The sequence below is a fragment of the Salvelinus fontinalis genome, chromosome 28 (assembly GCF_029448725.1).
Source record: "Salvelinus fontinalis isolate EN_2023a chromosome 28, ASM2944872v1, whole genome shotgun sequence".
Classification (NCBI taxonomy): Eukaryota; Metazoa; Chordata; class Actinopteri; order Salmoniformes; family Salmonidae; genus Salvelinus; species Salvelinus fontinalis.
The window spans coordinates 7,813,690-7,831,362 of record NC_074692.1 but is presented as its reverse complement, the minus strand read 5'-3'; the positions used below and the strand labels follow the sequence as shown (position 1 = coordinate 7,831,362).

General features: G+C 40.9%; 1 protein-coding gene across 1 annotated transcript; it reads right to left on the bottom strand.

The window, feature by feature from the left end:
* Positions 1–315: 315 nt before the first annotated feature.
* LOC129826047 (carnosine N-methyltransferase-like) lies at positions 316–16,300 on the bottom strand. The gene is made up of 8 exons (XM_055886331.1): positions 16,116–16,300; positions 12,661–12,856; positions 12,026–12,192; positions 11,714–11,854; positions 5,628–5,806; positions 5,150–5,263; positions 2,701–2,804; positions 316–2,526 (listed from the first exon to the last, which is right to left on the bottom strand). Exons 1-8 carry the CDS (start codon positions 16,262–16,264, stop codon positions 2,341–2,343), a joined length of 1,236 nt encoding a protein of 411 aa, XP_055742306.1. The 5' UTR covers positions 16,265–16,300; the 3' UTR covers positions 316–2,340.
* Between the last annotated feature and the right edge of the window lie 1,373 nt (positions 16,301–17,673).

Here is a 17,673-nt window from a genome sequence, read left to right as displayed (position 1 = left end):
GGTATTGATATGGTAAGGATTCACCACTGATGTCTGTATCCTCTGGAACCAACTGTGACTCTCAGATGTACCTGGCTGTATGAAGACAGTAATTGACAAAAGGGGAGTTGTTGCATACTTTTTAACATTGATCATAATTAGGCATAATGTTCCAACTTATTGCAGTGTATAACCGCAAACAGAGGGAATTTGAGATTCATATTGAAGTGTTGTTAGGTTTTGTTAGGCCCAAGGCACCTTCGAGGGCATTATCACTTTTATACAACAGGCAACCAACATATTCAAATAATGATTGACATATTTTCATAAAAAACATCATTTTGATTCATTTATTCATTCTAGATATTGTCCCGACACAAATCTAGGGTTGCTAGAGACGTGACCCAGTCATTCAGTCTTTTTGTTCTGTATCTATGGGCGTGACCCCATAGATACAGAATGTTCCATTGCCATACTTGCTGGCAACATTCTTATAACTTGCTTGCTAACTAGCCAACTACAACTAACTTACAGTCACGTCAAAAAGTGCAGCCAGAATAACAGCAAAGTAAGCTGTTTTATAGTGACATTTATTTGGATACATCCATAACAATGAGCCAATGAGGCGCAATTTCGCCTGGCATAGAAAACGTGCTCTCTCGTCAGTACACTGTTGTTCAGAGGATCTATCCAACAACACAGCTACAGTAACACAATCACTTCAAACTGAAGCTGGAAAGATTGCAAATTAGCTGCGTTTCGTTTGACCTTTTTTCAACAGATAATTTTTTTGTATAGATCCATACAAATGATGCCAGCTGATTCGTGATTTCGACTGGCTGAAAAACGCTGCCTGCCTGTCTGTCTCATCACGTTCATTACTATGGGACAGCAGGAGATCGAATTTAAATATTGAAACAATGTTGCAAATGTCGGAGAGACAGACAGTAAGGTTTATACAAATCCCCGATGTTGAAAACGAAATATTAGCCTAAAAGAAATGTGAGATAATGTCTAGATGCTTTTTATAGCGGAGATCAAGTTTATAAATTGCCTGGCTGGGCTGACAGAGGTGTATATTGAGGTGCATATAATAAATAAAAAAACATTGCTTTCACCTAATTTTAACATTCTGCCATAAAGTGCACATATTCTACTTGATAAAAAACAAGTTTTCCCATCTCAAGGTCAAATTTAAAAAATAACTAGTAAGTGTCAAATAAAGTAAACAATGACTTCCTCTTAAATCAGCCATGAATCCCCTTTTGACAGAAGGGAGTGGCAATTGAATGCAAGCTTCACAAAAATGTATTTATTGTTAAATTATTTCTAGAATGTCGATCTATCGGTAACAGGGTTGACGTGTTATGCACGATCCGCTCATTTTTCTCCTCAAAACAACAGAAAATGAAAGTTCAATTTACGGAATCTTAAAATGAGGGACAGACGTAAATTAATCACTAATCACATGAAATAAATTAAAATCTTCAGAAATGACTTTCAAGGCAACAAAATAACTAGGTCGTTACAATGATTGTGAAAGCTTGGAGAAATGTTGGGGTTAAGCGAGTTAAAATCATTCTAGAAGTCACAGAGGGTGTACAGAGGGATTTTTGGCACGAAAGTAAGTCTTTATTCATATTTTAAAAATCGGATTTATTGAATTCTCCATGTGGTCTATATTAAAAGGGCACTTCATTTAAATATCAGGCTTTTAAAATGCAACACTGGTGCACAATTAACACTTAATATCAAAGGCACTTTTCATGGAATGACCCTAAAGAACCTATTGAGTCATGAAAATTAGACAATCCCTCTCAGTCAATGAAATGTTTTCTTTTTTTTAAAGAATTGTTTCTCTTTATTAAGTAACTAGATCCAGGGTGTAATGCTGAAACTCAATCTGTGTCCAATCATACAATATAGGTTAAAATAACCAACTCCAGCCACTTCAGCAAATGATTTTAAGTGATTAAGTGATTAAGAGTTGGTAACTGTATTTTACAAAATAAATACAATGGGAAGACGTAGAGGCGGGTCTCTGACACGCATGCAACTACATCAGGTCACCATGGAGATAGAGGCAACACTTTGCCTCTTTAACTGAAGACAAACAGTCCTGTGCTGAAAGATTTAGTCACTTGAGTTCATAATAGGCATCTGTCTCAATCTCAAAGGCTCAGGGTAGGAAGGAAGGTGATTTGGCAGCTCTGGCGATGAGACAATATAAAGAAGAAGAAACATGAAAGCAAACCTGTCCATTGACTTGTGTTTCTGTCATCTTACAATTTTTTTATGCTCTTGGTGGAGGCCAATTGCGTTTTTTCCGGTTGTTGCTCTGCGATGTCATGACAGACGATGTCACGTCAGACTGTCGCAGCTCTCTCGCCGTTGCGAAGCTTCCGGTCTGTTCTTATGGACCACCTGGTAACCGTTGGCATACAGATGGTCAGGTTTCCTTGCCACAAAGAAAACACAGTCGTACAGGTACTTCAGCATGGACTGATCGTTCTCCGTATAGGTGGTGGGGACAGACTCTCTCTCCACCTGCAGTGAAAGACAGGGTGTTTTAGGCCCAAGGAGGATAGTCAAAGCAACTGAAAATGAAAACAATGTTTATACTTTTGTAGTAGTAGTTCATCTTATTCCTGTATACCTGTTTTTTATATATATATATATATATTATATATATATATATTTTTTTTTTTTAAACAGCTTTACCTCCAAATGGAATCCATATTTTAAAATTGCTGCCCTGACGTCCTCATAGCTGAGCTCGATGGAGAGCTCGTTGGCCATGTTCTCAAAGTGGTACAGCAGTGGGCCTATAGTTAAGGGAGGAATCGCAGCTTTAGTAAAAGTATTCATACAGTAGTGAAGGCTCCTCAGAGGAGGAAGGGGTGGACCATCCTCTGTGAATTTCATAAAAATAAAAATAGTGAAACAATAAAAAAAGTTATACTATTTTGATAAAGCTATTCTAAATATATTCACATTTTGTCAAATAATTGATTAAAACACACTGTTTTGCAATGAAGGTCTACAGTAGCATCAACAGCACTCTCTGGGGTAGCACCAAGGTGTAGCCAGAGGACAGCTAGTTTCTGTCCTCCTCTGGGTACATTGGCTTCTATACAAAACCTAGGGGCTCATGGTTCTCACCCCCTTCCATAGACTTACACAGTAATTATGGCAACTTCCGGAGGACGTCCTCCAACCTATCAGAGCTCTTGCAGTATGAACTGACGTTGCCGACCTAATCAAAGGATCAGAGTATTAATCTAGTTCTGAAAGAATAAGCTACAGCTAGCTAGCACGGCAGTGCATAAAATGTGGTGTGTGTAGTTCACTCAAAGAGAAAGACAATAGTTGAACAGTTTTGAACAAATTAATTCATTCAAAAATGAAGGAGACGCAAGAGAGAGCTAGCTGTATTTCGTTGTATTTTCACCTTAACTTACCTAGCTAACGAATGCAGCTAGTTAGTTTAGCCTACTCAAACACCCGGTGTAACTACTAAACTGCTTGCTGTACACTGTACAACATGATTATAGCGGGTGTGGCAAACCGTGGGGTGTTGGGTTGAGCGTGCAGAGATTAACAGAGACAGGGAGGCTCTAGTCAGAAAACACAACTTTACTAGGCAACAAAATAAACATAACTAAATAACATAGGTTTCGCTCTGTTATTCTCAGGTTTTGCTCCGTGTCCGTCTCTCTCTCTCCCTTCACGGCGTGCAACGGTGCTCCCTTTATGTGGCCTGCACTGCTGGTTGGCACTCTCGCCTAATTACCTCTACTTGGAGCCATCAGCGGCGGGGTGCCTAGCCCGTGTACTCCCAGCAGAGGGAGCCAACATTGCGGCACATACCTCCCTTCTATCACCAACCAGGGTAGACCTCCCGGGATACCACACATGTTTATTAATAAGTTAGTTCTAGTAGCTAGCTATGTTGACTATGACGTTAGTTAAAATGGTGACAAAAACGTAGGCTTTGTGTAGCGGTTATGGTATGAAGGTTTGGGTTGGAAAGGTTTTTCTCGCCTGGTCACATACAGCTGTTGTATTGTGCACTGAAGTCCACAAACAAAGGGAAAAGGTGAGAGGAGGACAGCGCGTAGATGCGAGAAGGAATTATACATGCTGTTTGTATACTGAACAAAAATATAAATGCAACATGCAACAATTTCAAAAATTTTACTGAGTTACAGTTCATATAAGGAAATCAGTCAATTAAATTAATTCATTAGGCCCTAATCTATGGATTTCACATGACTGGGCAGGAGTGCAGCCTTGGGTGGGCATAGGCCCACCCACTTGGGAGCCAGGCCACCCACTGGGGAGCCAGGCCCACCCACTGGGGAGCCAGGCCCAGCCAATCAGAATTAGATTTTCCCCAAGAAATGGCTTTATTACAGACAGAAATACTCCCGCAGGTGAAGAAGCCAGATGTGGAGGTCCTGGAATAGCGTGGTTACACGTGGTCTGCGGTTGTGAGGCCTGTTGGACATACTGCCAAATTCTCTAAAACAACATTGGAGGTTGCGTTTATATTTTTGTTTCAGTATATGTGGCTGCTATGAAAGTGAACTGTTTGCGTGTGATCAGGGGTGTATTCATTCTGCCAATTCTGTTGAAAAACATTTCTTAAACGGTAGCAAATGGAACGAAACAGGGATAACATACCTGAATTTGTCCAATAGAAAGTCTAGTTTGCAACTGTTGGACTAACGATTACACCCTAGATCAGCTAGATGCAGTCAAGAGTGTGCAAGGCGGTATTAAATGTTTCACTGTCTGTCACTTTGATTACTCAAATTTTTCTGTCGACGTGTGCACCTATGTTGTAAGCTTTCATTCGTAGGCTAGGTTGTAGCAACCTCATGATGGGTATAGGGACAATTTATGGGTATAGGGAGTATCATGTAGTCGTCTAAACCGATGTTACATTGAGCTGGGTGAATGTAGTATTAATGACAGTCATCCAATAGAAATAAGGCCATGCTCCAAACCCCAAAAAATACACCCTCCGTTAAACGGAGCCGACCGCCACTGACATACAGCGTGTCATACACTACCAGTAAGTTTAAACAGGAACTACACCAAAAAATGCGTAGAGAACCTCTATCGCTGGTCAGTAAGGAGCTCTGTTGAACATGTCGTCGCTCACCAAGATTGATCCACACGCCTCCAGGCTTCAGAATGTTCCAGATGGTCTCCACGTAGTCGATGACATTGTGCGCCGTGTCGATGAAGAAGCAGGTAGCCACGCAGTCCCAGGTGTCTGACAGGAAAGACCACAATGATACTATACTCGTCTAACCCGTCTCACCTTATTGCTAATACCAACACAGGTAATACAAAAATGATCTGTGTCTAGGACAGAGTGCTCACTTTCACCATTGACTGCTCAAGACGTGGCCAATTCACATAACAACCTGTCACTCAACAGAGAGACAAGGCCCGTGTCTAAGAGCAGGAGTGCTGATCTAGGATCAGTTTAGTCTTTCAGAACATAATGAATCAGACAAGGTTGGACCTGATTCTAGATCAGCACTCTTACTCTGAGACGTTTTGTGAACACAGGCCCTGATCACTCATTGCTCTTGTTGATCTTTCATACAGCCTGTGTGAAGCTCACCACTCACTAGGCTCTGTGTAGACCTCCTGGAAGTCCCCAGCCACCATGGAGAAGTCCGAGTTTGGAGGCAGGCTCTGGGGGTTGACATCTGGGAAGCTGATTGGCCGCGTCTGGTCAGATGACCTCTTGTTGTTGCTGAACTGGTGGATCCAGGGGTACAGGGTCATGGAGTTGACCTTTTCACACCTCAGGAAGGACAGAACAGAGCCACGGTAAGTTAAGCTGAACAACAGGGGTCCGAAGAGGATTGCATTGGGCTAATTTGATATGCTAGGCAATTGATTTGGCCCAAGTTTTCAGGCAGCTTAACACACCAGACATTTCAACATTAAATGACACACGGTGCAACATATGCAAGGGCGGAATTATTGCATCATACGCAAGGCTTGAGTTAGGGCCAGGGGTGAAAGTAAGGCGGTGCGGTCCGGTACGGTGTCACGGCAAAACAAATAGTGCGGGTACGCCGTATCGGTAAAACACGAGCCTATCCCAATAATGAAAACAAAATGTCAAGAAAAATAAAAGGTGTAGTAGCCTACAGTTATCATTACTGTATGTTAGAGGCATGCAAAATGAGCGAATGGACTTGAAAACAGGTGGTAGGCCCATAGCCTACGCTCCGAAATACGATGCGGTTTGAGGAGAACACAAACATTTTGCTACGACAGAGAGACGCGCACGGACAGCAGTGGAGGAATTAATTTGGGCCTAATGACAACCACCAAATGTCATTACACTGTTTTGTGTAACAGATGTCTCTTTCCATCCACCGCCGCTCTGGATAAGAGCGTCTGCTAAATGACTTAAATGTAAAATGTTCGGAGGCTGGAAATATGTTGCGAGTGGATGAACGTGCACGGGAGCCCTTTGAAGTGATTGTTTGAAAATCAGATGCAAACATCATGACTGGTTGTGTTGATGCCACAAGAAAAGTTAAATTACAAATAATTCTGGCTAAATGTTATTAATAGTCATTCTAAATATAATTCTATGATTAGGCCCTACGGGTGGCCCGCCCATTACGCAGGATTAGGCAGCCGCCTAGAGCGGCAGTTTGATGAGGGCAGCATTTTCCGACTTAAACTGACCAAGATGCACCTCCAACAACACCTCACATTATTCTGCCCAAAAACAATAACTTCTCTCACCCAGTGGCATGCGGGCTATTTAGGTGAGTGCTGATGCTGCCCCATCATAAGCAGAGCCCACTTTGTCACAGGCAGGGGTGCAAAAATATTTTGCTTATCCATGCATAGTGCACCTCTCCAGGGTGCTGTTGGAGACTCTACGCTCCACCACGCTCCATCAAATTAATTTTACATAAATGATGTAGCCTACGGGTAGAAAGAGTAGCAGCCTATGTGGTTTTTCTGTAACCCATGGACTGGAGACTAAATGTATTACAATGTCATGAGACAGACACTTTTTCAATCATTAACTTATTAATGAGGAGCGAGAGTGCAGGAGAAAGTCAACTAAAAAGGCTAGCGGGCAAACATCACCTTTGGTGTGGCTACGGCATAATCAAAACAGAGGAGGACAGCAAATGGTGCTGAAAGTAATTCATTTCAACAACTGTCTTCATTTTAATTCGACTTCACTAACAACAAGATGGATTTGTTGGAGGCTATTTCTTCCAATTCCCCCCAAAAAGAGGTAGGCCTACCTGTTTGACAGACACAATTATGCTATCCATAGATTTGCCAGTATAGCCAAAGCCTCCAATACTGTCACCGTGCACTCCTTAAATACCTTGGTGTCTGAGAAGGGCTTGGTGTGTTCAGTTAAAACCAGGGCTCAAAATGAGTGAGGGTATGACATACCCTTTTTGTTAAAGAAAAGGGCAACACTTATACCTATTGTTAAGTTTAAATTTAGAAATAAATCAATGAAAAGTATCCAGATAATATAACGTGTTCTATAACAGTGCTTAACTCTGATGCCTTATTAAAAAATCTTAGGGATAAACCCCTTTTTTCAATTTTCGCCTAAATGACATACCCACATCTAACTGCCTGTAGCTCAGGCCCTGAAGCAAGGATCTGCATATTCTTGGTACCATTTGAAAGGAAACACTTTGAAGTTTGTGGAAATGTGAATTGAATGTAGGAGAAAATAACACAATAGATCTGGTAGAAGAAAATACAAAGAAAAAAACAACCGTTTCTTTTTCTACCACCGTCTTTGAAATGCAACAGAAAGGTCCCACTTCCAGCCATCACTCTGGTTGCAATTCCGATGGTGTCAACAAGATGGCAGCAGTGTATGTGCAAAGTTTCAGACGGGTAACTTGAAGTATGAGCGAACTACATGACATTTAGTGTGAAGTCACCCAGGTACATTTGGGCAAATCATGAAGAAGGCATTTGCATTCATATTACATTTTTCTGCAAGAATATCATATATATATATATATATATATAATATATGCATAGTCACTTTAACTATACATTCATGTACATACTACCTCAATTGGGCCGACCAACCAGTGCTCCCGCACATTGGCTAACTGGGCTATCTGTATTGTGTCCCACCACCCGCCAACCCCTCTTTTACGCTACTGCTACTCTCTGTTCAACATATATGCATAGTCACTTTAACCATATCTATATGTACATACTACCTCAAATCAGTCTGACTAACCGGTGTCTGTATGTAGCCTCGCTACTTTTATAGCCTCGCTACTGTATATAGCCTGTCTTTTTACTGTTGTTTTATTTCTTTACCTACCTATTGTTCACCTAATACCTTTTTTGCACTATTGGTTAGAGCCTGTAAGTAAGCATTTCACTGTAAGGTCTACTACACCTGTTGTATTCAGCACATGTGACAAATAAACTTTGATTTGATTTTGATTTGAAATCTGAATACTTGGACTTTTATTTAGCTTTTCCAGTATTAGTAGCCATATTATAGTTCAACATTTGCAAAACAACCAGTTTTCATAAGTCTGAATATTCTTATATTTTTTGTCCAAAATGAAATGGCATGCTGTCGTACAAGGTTAGTAGCTACATTTTACGACAGATACACGGATACTCCCATAAAGCCCAGCTCATGGGCTATCTAGCTAGTTTTGTTTGACCTCGATTGGTGCTTATTTGACAAAGTTAGAGTTGTTCAAGTGAAGACCACCCGCGTCATTGGCGTGCCATGAAGGCATCGCTCTCTGACCAAATATGGTGTCTTATAGGATATACTACACCCCTAATGATATAGTGAAGTCTCGTTACGTTCTAGGATCTCTGAGGAATTAATACGAACGTGATTTGACTGGTTGAAACAACGTTTAGGGTGAGAATTTCACAGATTCCTTTCTTTGCAAAGTGGAAATACAAAATCGATTGTGCATGCTATATGGACCTTTTTAGGATATGAAAAGGGATTTTATCTAACAAAACGACACTTCGTGTTAACTCTGGGACCCTTTGGATGACAAATCAGAGCAAGATTTCAGAATGTAAGTTCACATGTCACCTTCAGAGGTGAATTTATCAAACCTGTCACGGTGAAACAAGAATTTAAGCTTTCAGCCGATATAAGACTCTTATACAGTGGGGCAAAAAAGTATTTAGTCAGCCACCAATTGTGCAAGTTCTCCCACTTAAAAAGATGTGAGGCCTGTAATTTTCATCATAGGTACACTTCAACTATGACAGACAAAATGAGAAAAAAAATCCAGAAAATCACATTGTAGGCTTTTTTATGAATTTATTTGCAAATTATGGTGGAAAATAAGTATTTGGTCAATAACAAAAGTTTCTCTCAATACTTTGTTATACACCCTTTGTTGGCAATGACAGAGGTCAAACGTTTTCTGTAAGTCTCCACAAGGTTTTCACACACTGTTGCTGGTATTTTGGCCCATTCCTCCATGCAGATCTCCTCTAGAGCAGTGATGTTTTGGGGCTGTTGCTGGGCAACACGGACTTTTAACTCCCTCCAAAGATTTTCTATGGGTTGAGATCTGGAGACTGGCTAGGCCACTCCAGGACCTTGAAATGCTTCTTACAAAGCCACTCCTTCGTTGCCCGGGCGGTGTGTTTGGGATCATTGTCATGCTGAAAGACCCAGCCACGTTTCATCTTCAATGCCCTTGCTGATGGAAGGAGGTTTTCACTCAAAATCTCACGATACATGGCCCCATTCATTCTTTCCTTTACACGGATCAGTCGTCCTGGTCCTTTTGCAGAAAAACAGCCCCAAAGCATGATGTTTCCACCCCCATGCTTCACAGTAGGTATGGTGTTCTTTGGATGCAACTCAGCATTCTTCGTCCTCCAAACACGACGAGTTGAGTTTTTACCAAAAAGTTATATTTTGGTTTCATCTGACCATATGACATTCTCCCAATCTTCTTCTGGATCATCCAAATGCTCTCTAGCAAACTTCAGCCAGGCCTGGACATGTACTGGCTTAAGCAGGGGGACACATCTGGCACTGCAGGATTTGAGTCCCTGGCGGCGTAGTGTGTTACTGATGGTAGGCTTTGTTACTTTGGTCCCAGCTCTCTGCAGGTCATTCACTAGGTACCCCCGTGTGGTTCTGGGATTTTTGCTCACCGTTCTTGTGATCATTTTGACCCCACGGGGTGAGATCTTGCGTGGAGCCCCAGATCGAGGGAGATTATCAGTGGTCTTGTATGTCTTCCATTTCCCAATAATTGCTCCCACAGTTGATTTCTTCCAACCAAGCTGCTTACCTATTGCAGATTCAGTCTTCCCAGCCTGTCTACAATTTTGTTTCTGGTGTCCTTTGACAGATCTTTGGTCTTGGCCATAGTGGAGTTTGGAGTGTGACTGTTTGAGGTTGTGGACAGGTGTCTTTTATACTTATAACAAGTTCAAACAGGTGCCATTAATACAGGTAACGAGTGGAGGACAGAGGAGCTTCTTAAAGAAGAAGTTACAGGTCTGTGAGAGCCAGAAATCTTGCTTGTTTGTAGGTGACCAAATACTTATTTTCCACCATAATTTGCAAATAAATTCATTAAAAATCCTACAATGTGATTTTCTGGATTTTTTTTTCTCATTTTGTCTGTCATAGTTGAAGTGTACCTATGATGAAAATTACAGGCCTCTCTCATATTTTTAAGTGGGAGAACTTGCACAATTGATGGCTGACTAAATACTTTTTTGCCCCACTGTATGTACCGATATTTGTTGTTTCTCTAAAATCTGTTGTGACACAAGTCGCTGCATGATTTACAACTGTTCCGTTGACGGGACGCTGATCCCTAAGAAGTTGGATTTAATATATTCTCTTTTCAAAAAATTAAAAGTTAAATTACTAGGGGCAGAATAGGCCGCAGCTGAGCTTCAGAATGTCAACAGTTGAAGCTTACATTATTCTGTGTTGGTTGAGTGTCTGTCTGGGTGGAAAGGTAACTTTTGAAAGTGACATATTTAGATTAATAAGGATGTCTAATGTTTAATTATTTGCAAACAGCAACCGTTTCGTTGTGAACATTCTCTGGTTTGACATTGGAGAAATACGCCTATTTCGCTGTCCATTCTTCCCTGAAACTTCTATTTTCATTATCCACCTTTCTTTTGAAACTTTTTCAGAGCAACATTTTCTCTTCATTGCAAACCGTTTTTCCCCAATCAACGCACAAAGAAATATAAAAACGAATTTAATAGAGACATTGGTGATTTTATCAGTTTGAAAATATGATATGTTATTGACATTGAACTGACTATATAGCCTATTAACCTCTCGTTTATCAGTTTGAAAATATGATATGTTATTGACATTGAACTGACTATATAGCCTATTAACCAGATGTGTTATGAATAGGCCTATGAATTGGGCTACTGTTATGTTCTGTTCTTATGGTTCTGTTCTGCCGACTATTTGCTGATAAAAAAATTGGCCCAAGCCCAAACCTATTGCCGACCCCTGTTGTACACCATTCTAGTTTAGCGGGATAGGAGGGGGGGTGGCAATTTTTTGTCTTCCCTAGGGTGGCAGAACGTCCAGGGCCGGGCCTGTTACACCCATACATTTTTGAGGGGCACACATAGGAGGTTCCATAATGGGAAGAAATTAAATCTACTTGCACCCTTGGTTAGGGCTGAGGGTGAGTGTTACCTGTTGAGGACGAAGTTTGAGGAGAAGAGCATGAAGAAGCTCCATTCGTTGCCTTGGCAGGCATAACCCAGACGAGCGATTTCCCATGCCAGGCGACCAAGCCCTGCCCCCGGAACCAGCACGCTCACCTTGGACACATCACTACAGAAACAACCACGCCATCACTGACAGAATACACACGTAATTCAAAATACAAAATCACACAACTGATTTGGAATTCAAGACTGTGTGTGTGTGTGTGTGTGTGTGTGTGTGTGTGTGTGTGTGTGTGTGTGTGTGTGTGTGTGTGTGTGTGTGTGTGTGTGTGTTCACCACTTGTTGCTGGGAAAGAGTCTCTGGATCTCTTGGATGAGGGGCAGGTAGCAGGAGTCTCTCTCAGCCTGGCCGGCCTCACTCCAGTCACGCACAAACTGCTTAATGGTGGACTTGAGCTTGTCCATGTCGAACGTGGAAGACGTACCCACCTTCCTCAGGTCATCCTGGACAGAAAGACAGATTCACTTCAACTCCTCAAACTTCATCCAATGGTGAAAGGATCATGGAAGCAAATTAATCTAAGATCTATCTTCTAATATAATTTACACTACTACAAGAACTACTGAAATGTGTGCCGGTGTGGTATACTAGAATAGAAAAACATATGCAGCTCCTCCTGCTACTACTGTATTTTTCTTGCACAAAAACACCTAGATGCAGCCTATCCAGCACAGTGTCAAAGCTAGCAAGTAAGACCCTCCCTACTCCGATTGGTTATCCTGCATTCGCATCACTGACCATTTTGCATAAAGTTGGAATTCTCAACTTTGGTAGCGAGTTCTCTAGTTGCCAGTGGTTAAATTGCTGAATGACTCCTTGTGTCTCCTCTTTCCATTAAAAATAACTGATTTCCAGTAGTTTGAGGGCTACAAGTAGTGCCTGGTGTGACCTTTTCTGACCGTTTAGCTCACCTCTTCGCCATACTCCATGTTCTCAAACATGTGGACACAGTTGAGCACGATGGCCTGCAGGACCTCCTGGTTGTGGTCCACACTGCGCCGGATACGGGCCAGGTTGGGCAAGACCCCGGGCAGCAGCAGCTGGTGATGCTTCGGAAGACTCTGGAACTGACGTTCTGCTCGATTCACCCGCTCTTGAACATGCATCCTGAGATTAAGGGGAGGTGAATTAGACAAAGGAAAAGGGAAGGGTGGTGCCACGGTGAAAAGGAGGAAGAGAAGATGGAGGTCCAGAAACACAGATGGGGGGAAATAGAAACTCATATTTGATAGCCTTTTTGAAATATGATAAAGCCTAATCCAATATGCAGACTCCTTGAAATGACTTGACACAAAGATTCACAAAACCCTTTTATGCCCTTTTTTCTAAGCAGCTTCCATTATGGTGAACATGGTTGTATAGACTAGGCATAATCACGTATGACCTTCTTGTTTGTAAGTAACAAGATTAACTGTATTGAAATGTAAATGTTTGTCAGCCTGGACATTATAGCTCTTGCTGTTTTTGCATCTTCTTTTAGTTATATTTGTTATTTTCTAGAGCTAGCTCCACTTCCTGTGCTGCTGTTATCTAGCTACTAGCTAAATAGCAATGGTATGGGACAATGTAGTTATCCAAAACGGTATAAATCCTGATATAAATACACAGTATATCTTAGCTAGCTAGCTATGCAACATAATTAGGGTTGTCACTAGTTACCACAAAGTAAAAATTGACTATTGTAAAAATGGGGTCTTAACTTAAACCTGTTAAGGCTGGGGGCGCTGTTGTCACTATTTATGGTAATCGTGTAATTTTTGAAACGGCTTTCTACAAAATTCTTGATCGTACAATATGCATATTATTATTATTATTGGATAGAAAACAGTCTATAGTTTCTATAGGAGTTGAAATTTTGTCTCTAAGTGGAACAGAACCCATTCTACAGCAATTTCCCTGACATGGAGTCAGATTTCAGAAATTTTGGCCACTGTTCTGGAGTCAGTTTTAAGGCCAATGTTATTCCTATGAGTATATGGACACTGCTTACGTCTTCCCCTGGATGCCTTTACGTGATGACGATTTGAATGGGGTCGATTGCGCAATCACAGGCACTATAAATTAAAAAACCCTGTAGCTAGGAACTCTTTTCCAGCTGCGTCATGCGCGTGGAGGACACCGACCCGCACCTGTTCCAAGCATTAGTGTTGGGAGTAATCTTTCTCCGGTCATGTTAAGACTCGTTATAGGAGTTAAAAACATCATAAGGTAGTTAATTTAAAGCGTTTTATAGCAATTTATATCCGTTTAGTGCGATTTTGGGACATTTATTTCTGAGACGCTGTGAATCTCTGGGCACGCTTCCAGTTCATCCCGAACGCAGTTGGCATTTCCACATGGCAAGAGGACAGCTTTCCACCAAAAGACGATTAGACCCAAGAAAGGATCCTTTGCCCAAGATACTGATGGAAGAACAGCTCAAAGTAGGACATTTTTATTATGATAAATCGTGTTTCTGTCGAAAAATGTTAGTGGCTTAGGACGCCATGTTTTTTGACGTAGCTTCGCTTGGCGCAAACTGTATTGAAAAGTAAGGATAATATAAAAAATGTAATTCCGCGATTGTATTAAGAATTAAATTGTCTATCAATCGCTGTCCACCCTATATTTTTTAGTCACGTTTATGAGTATTTATGTATACGAGTAGATCACTGTCTAATATGGCGCACGGACATTTTCTCACCAGCTGGGCTACATTTCTCATTGTCTAACCATGATTTTGGTGGCTAAATATGCACATTTTCGAACAAACTGTATATGTATGTTGTAATGTGATGTTACAGGGGTGTCATCTGAAGAATTCTGAGAAGGTTAGTGAAAAAAATAATATATTTTGGCGATGTTTACGTTATCGCTCTCTTTGGCTAGAATCAATGCTGGGGTAATGTTTGCACATGTGCTATGCTAATATAACGATTTATTGTGTTTTCGCTGTAAGACACTTAGAAAATCTGAAATATTGTCTGTATTCACAGGATCTGTGTCTTTCGATTAGTGTATGCTGTGTATTTTTACGAAATGTTTGATGATTAGTAGTTAGGTAAACACGTTGCTCATTGTAATTATTCTAGTCCATTTGTGACGGTGGGTGCAATTGTAAACTATGCCAGCTACCTGAAATATGCACATTTTTCTAACAAAACCTATCCCATACCATAAATATGTTATCAGACTGTCATCTGATGAGTTTTTTTCTTGGTTAGGGGCTATAAATATCTTAGTTTAGCCGAATTGGTGATAGCTACTGGTGTTGGTGGACAAATAAAAGATGGTGGATTATGCTAATGTGTTTAGCTAATAGATTTACATCTTTACATATTGTGTCTTCCCTGTAAAACATTTTAAAAATCGGACATGTTGGCTGGATTCACAAGATCTGTGTCTTTCATTAGCTGTATTGGACTTTAATGTGTGAAAGTTAAATATTTAAAAAAATATATTTTTTTTGAATTTCGCGGCTCTGCCTTTTCAGTGGGGGTGGGGGGGGGGTGGCGCGAGCGGCACCCTAGTCCTAGACAGGTAACTAACTCCTAAACTGAACCTTAATCTTAGCCTAGCTAACATTAGCGAGCTAGCTAACTCACCTAGCTAGAATTAGTAACATATCGTACGTTTTGAAAATTCGTTACATATTGTACGTTTTGCAAATTCATAACATATAATAGGAATTGTAAATCGTAACATATCATACGAAATGATTGACGGACATCCAGCAATTATCACATACCATACGAAACATATCATACTAAATTGAGTGTCTCGGTTTACGTACAGAATAATACAAAATGTGCTGAGACCAGGTTGCCTAAAAAGGCTGCATTTTCAGGAGGACTTGACTAAAGTTCAGGAGGACTTGACTAAAGGAGGACTTGACTAAAGTTCAGGAGGACTTGACTAAAGGAGGACTTGATAAAGGTCATTATCATAATTTTCACAATATTATTCTAACCACAGTATTATTGACTGCACTGGGCCTTTAAGAATAGACATTGTAGAAATAGGCGGGGTTTAGCCATGACTTTGGGGCTGTGAGAACTAGTCAAACCCCAAAATCAGTCATCCCTCTTCTAAAATCTTCGGACAAAACGTTACACCATCAACATAACACACACATCACAACTGCACAATTTAAACACCCCCGATCCCCCTTCCATGAGTCATTTAACGTTACTTCATGTTCCTATTCTTGTTTTATTATTTCTTATTATTGTTGCATTGTCGAGAAGGAACTTGCACCGTTAGACGGTGTATCCCGTACATACGACTAATAAAAACTTGAACTAACGATAGCCAGACCGTCTGGGTCAAATGACTTTATGGGTAAGCTAGCTACCAAATACTACTGCTGTTTTGAAACAGTCCGTACCTGTAGTATCTAAACGCATCGATCACTTTCCAAAAGTGTTGCCTTTCGAGCCTTGTCTCCTCTTCTGGTGTACATTTAATCCTTTCTCGGTAAAAATATGCTTCTTCTTGCTCTCCATCAGTAACCTGGTCCACCGTTCCTTCCGCCATGTCTGAATGTTGTACTCAGACCCATCCAATCGAACAATGGAGTGAGCCAGGAAAAGTAGTAGACCTTCATCTGGTTGGCAAGTTAACTATGGCAGTGAGCTAACTAGTAGCTACTGCTTTATTTTTTGTTTGAGCAGAAAATGATTTTACCTGTGTATGTGTGTCCAGTTTATTACAAGTTGCAACAGGAAGACAGCCCCAGCACAGAAGCAGAGAAAATGTATAACTGGCCTCCTGGAGACAGGCCCTTTATATCCTAATCAGACAGCACCAAATGTGTAAACACCAACCTGAAAGGCTTGTAGGAAGTCAAAACAGAATCAGTAAGGCCCATACCTGCGAACATAAGCAAACATTGAAATGCAATTCTTAAAAGTCAAAGCCGTTGAGGTGGGGGGGTTCTAAGCTTACATATGGAATTGTTTTAAGAAGATCATATCATGGATCATTAAGCTATTTGATTTTGAATTATAGGACCCCTTTAGTTATCAAAAAAAAAAAAAAAAAACATATTTGATAAAATGTTGCGTTTGGCCCGTAGAAACGCATTATAGCCCATAGAAACGCATTGAATAACACATTCACAAGTTGCAATAAAGACTGTCAAAAAATAAATCATAAGGAATAAGATTTTGAAGTGTCTATCCTATATCTAGGAGATATAAGAAAGCTCAGGAAGTAATATTTTTACACATTTAACCCCTTATTTTTGTTGCCATAAAACTACCTCCATACTTCCATTAATTTGTATGACTTACATTTTGACGAGTCCCTTGACACTTGTGGGGGTTGTAGAGAAAAACTTGTTTGTTTTATTTTTTTTAGGCCAAACCTTTCGGATGCTACCAGTGTAGGCGGCTGATAAGGGCTAGAATAGAGTCAATTGAATTGTATCAAACACATGGAAACCACGTCTTGGATGTGTTTGATACCATTCCATTGACTCCATTCCAGCCCTTATTATGAGCCGTCCTCCCCTCAGCAGCCTCTACTGGATGCTACAGACGTCTTCATGTGAATACCGATTATCGGGATAGCACTCACTTCTGTCATCATGTAGTGCTCTGATATTCTAGTTAAGGATCATATCATCTCTACCCCTACCTGACACCGTAAACGCACTTCAATTTACACACCGCCCCAATAGATCCGCAGACGATGCAATCGCCATCGCACTGCCCTATCCCATCTGGACAAGAGGAATACCTATGTAAGAATGCTGTTCATTGATTATAGCTCAGCCTTCAACACCCATAGTACCCTCCAAGCTCATCTTTAAGGTCGGATCCCTGGGTCTGAACCCCGCATTGTGCAATTGGGTCCTGGACTTCCTGACGGGTCGCTCCCAGGTTGTGAAGGTAGGAAACAACACCTCTGCCGGACAACCCAACTCGGGATGAGGAGGGCTT

What these genes read in the sequence shown, in the direction of transcription:
- LOC129826047 (XM_055886331.1), bottom strand. Translation starts at nt 16,264, where the DNA reads ATGGCGGAAGGAACGGTGGACCAGGTTACTGATGGAGAGCAAGAAGAA. An exon ending in GGAGGTCTACACAGAGCCTA is followed by an intron (nt 5,264 to 5,627) that starts GTGAGTGGTGAG and finishes CTTTCCTGTCAG; the next exon opens with ACACCTGGGACTGCGTGGCT. An exon ending in AGGCGTGTGGATCAATCTTG is followed by an intron (nt 2,805 to 5,149) that starts GTGAGCGACGAC and finishes CCTTAACTATAG; the next exon opens with GCCCACTGCTGTACCACTTT.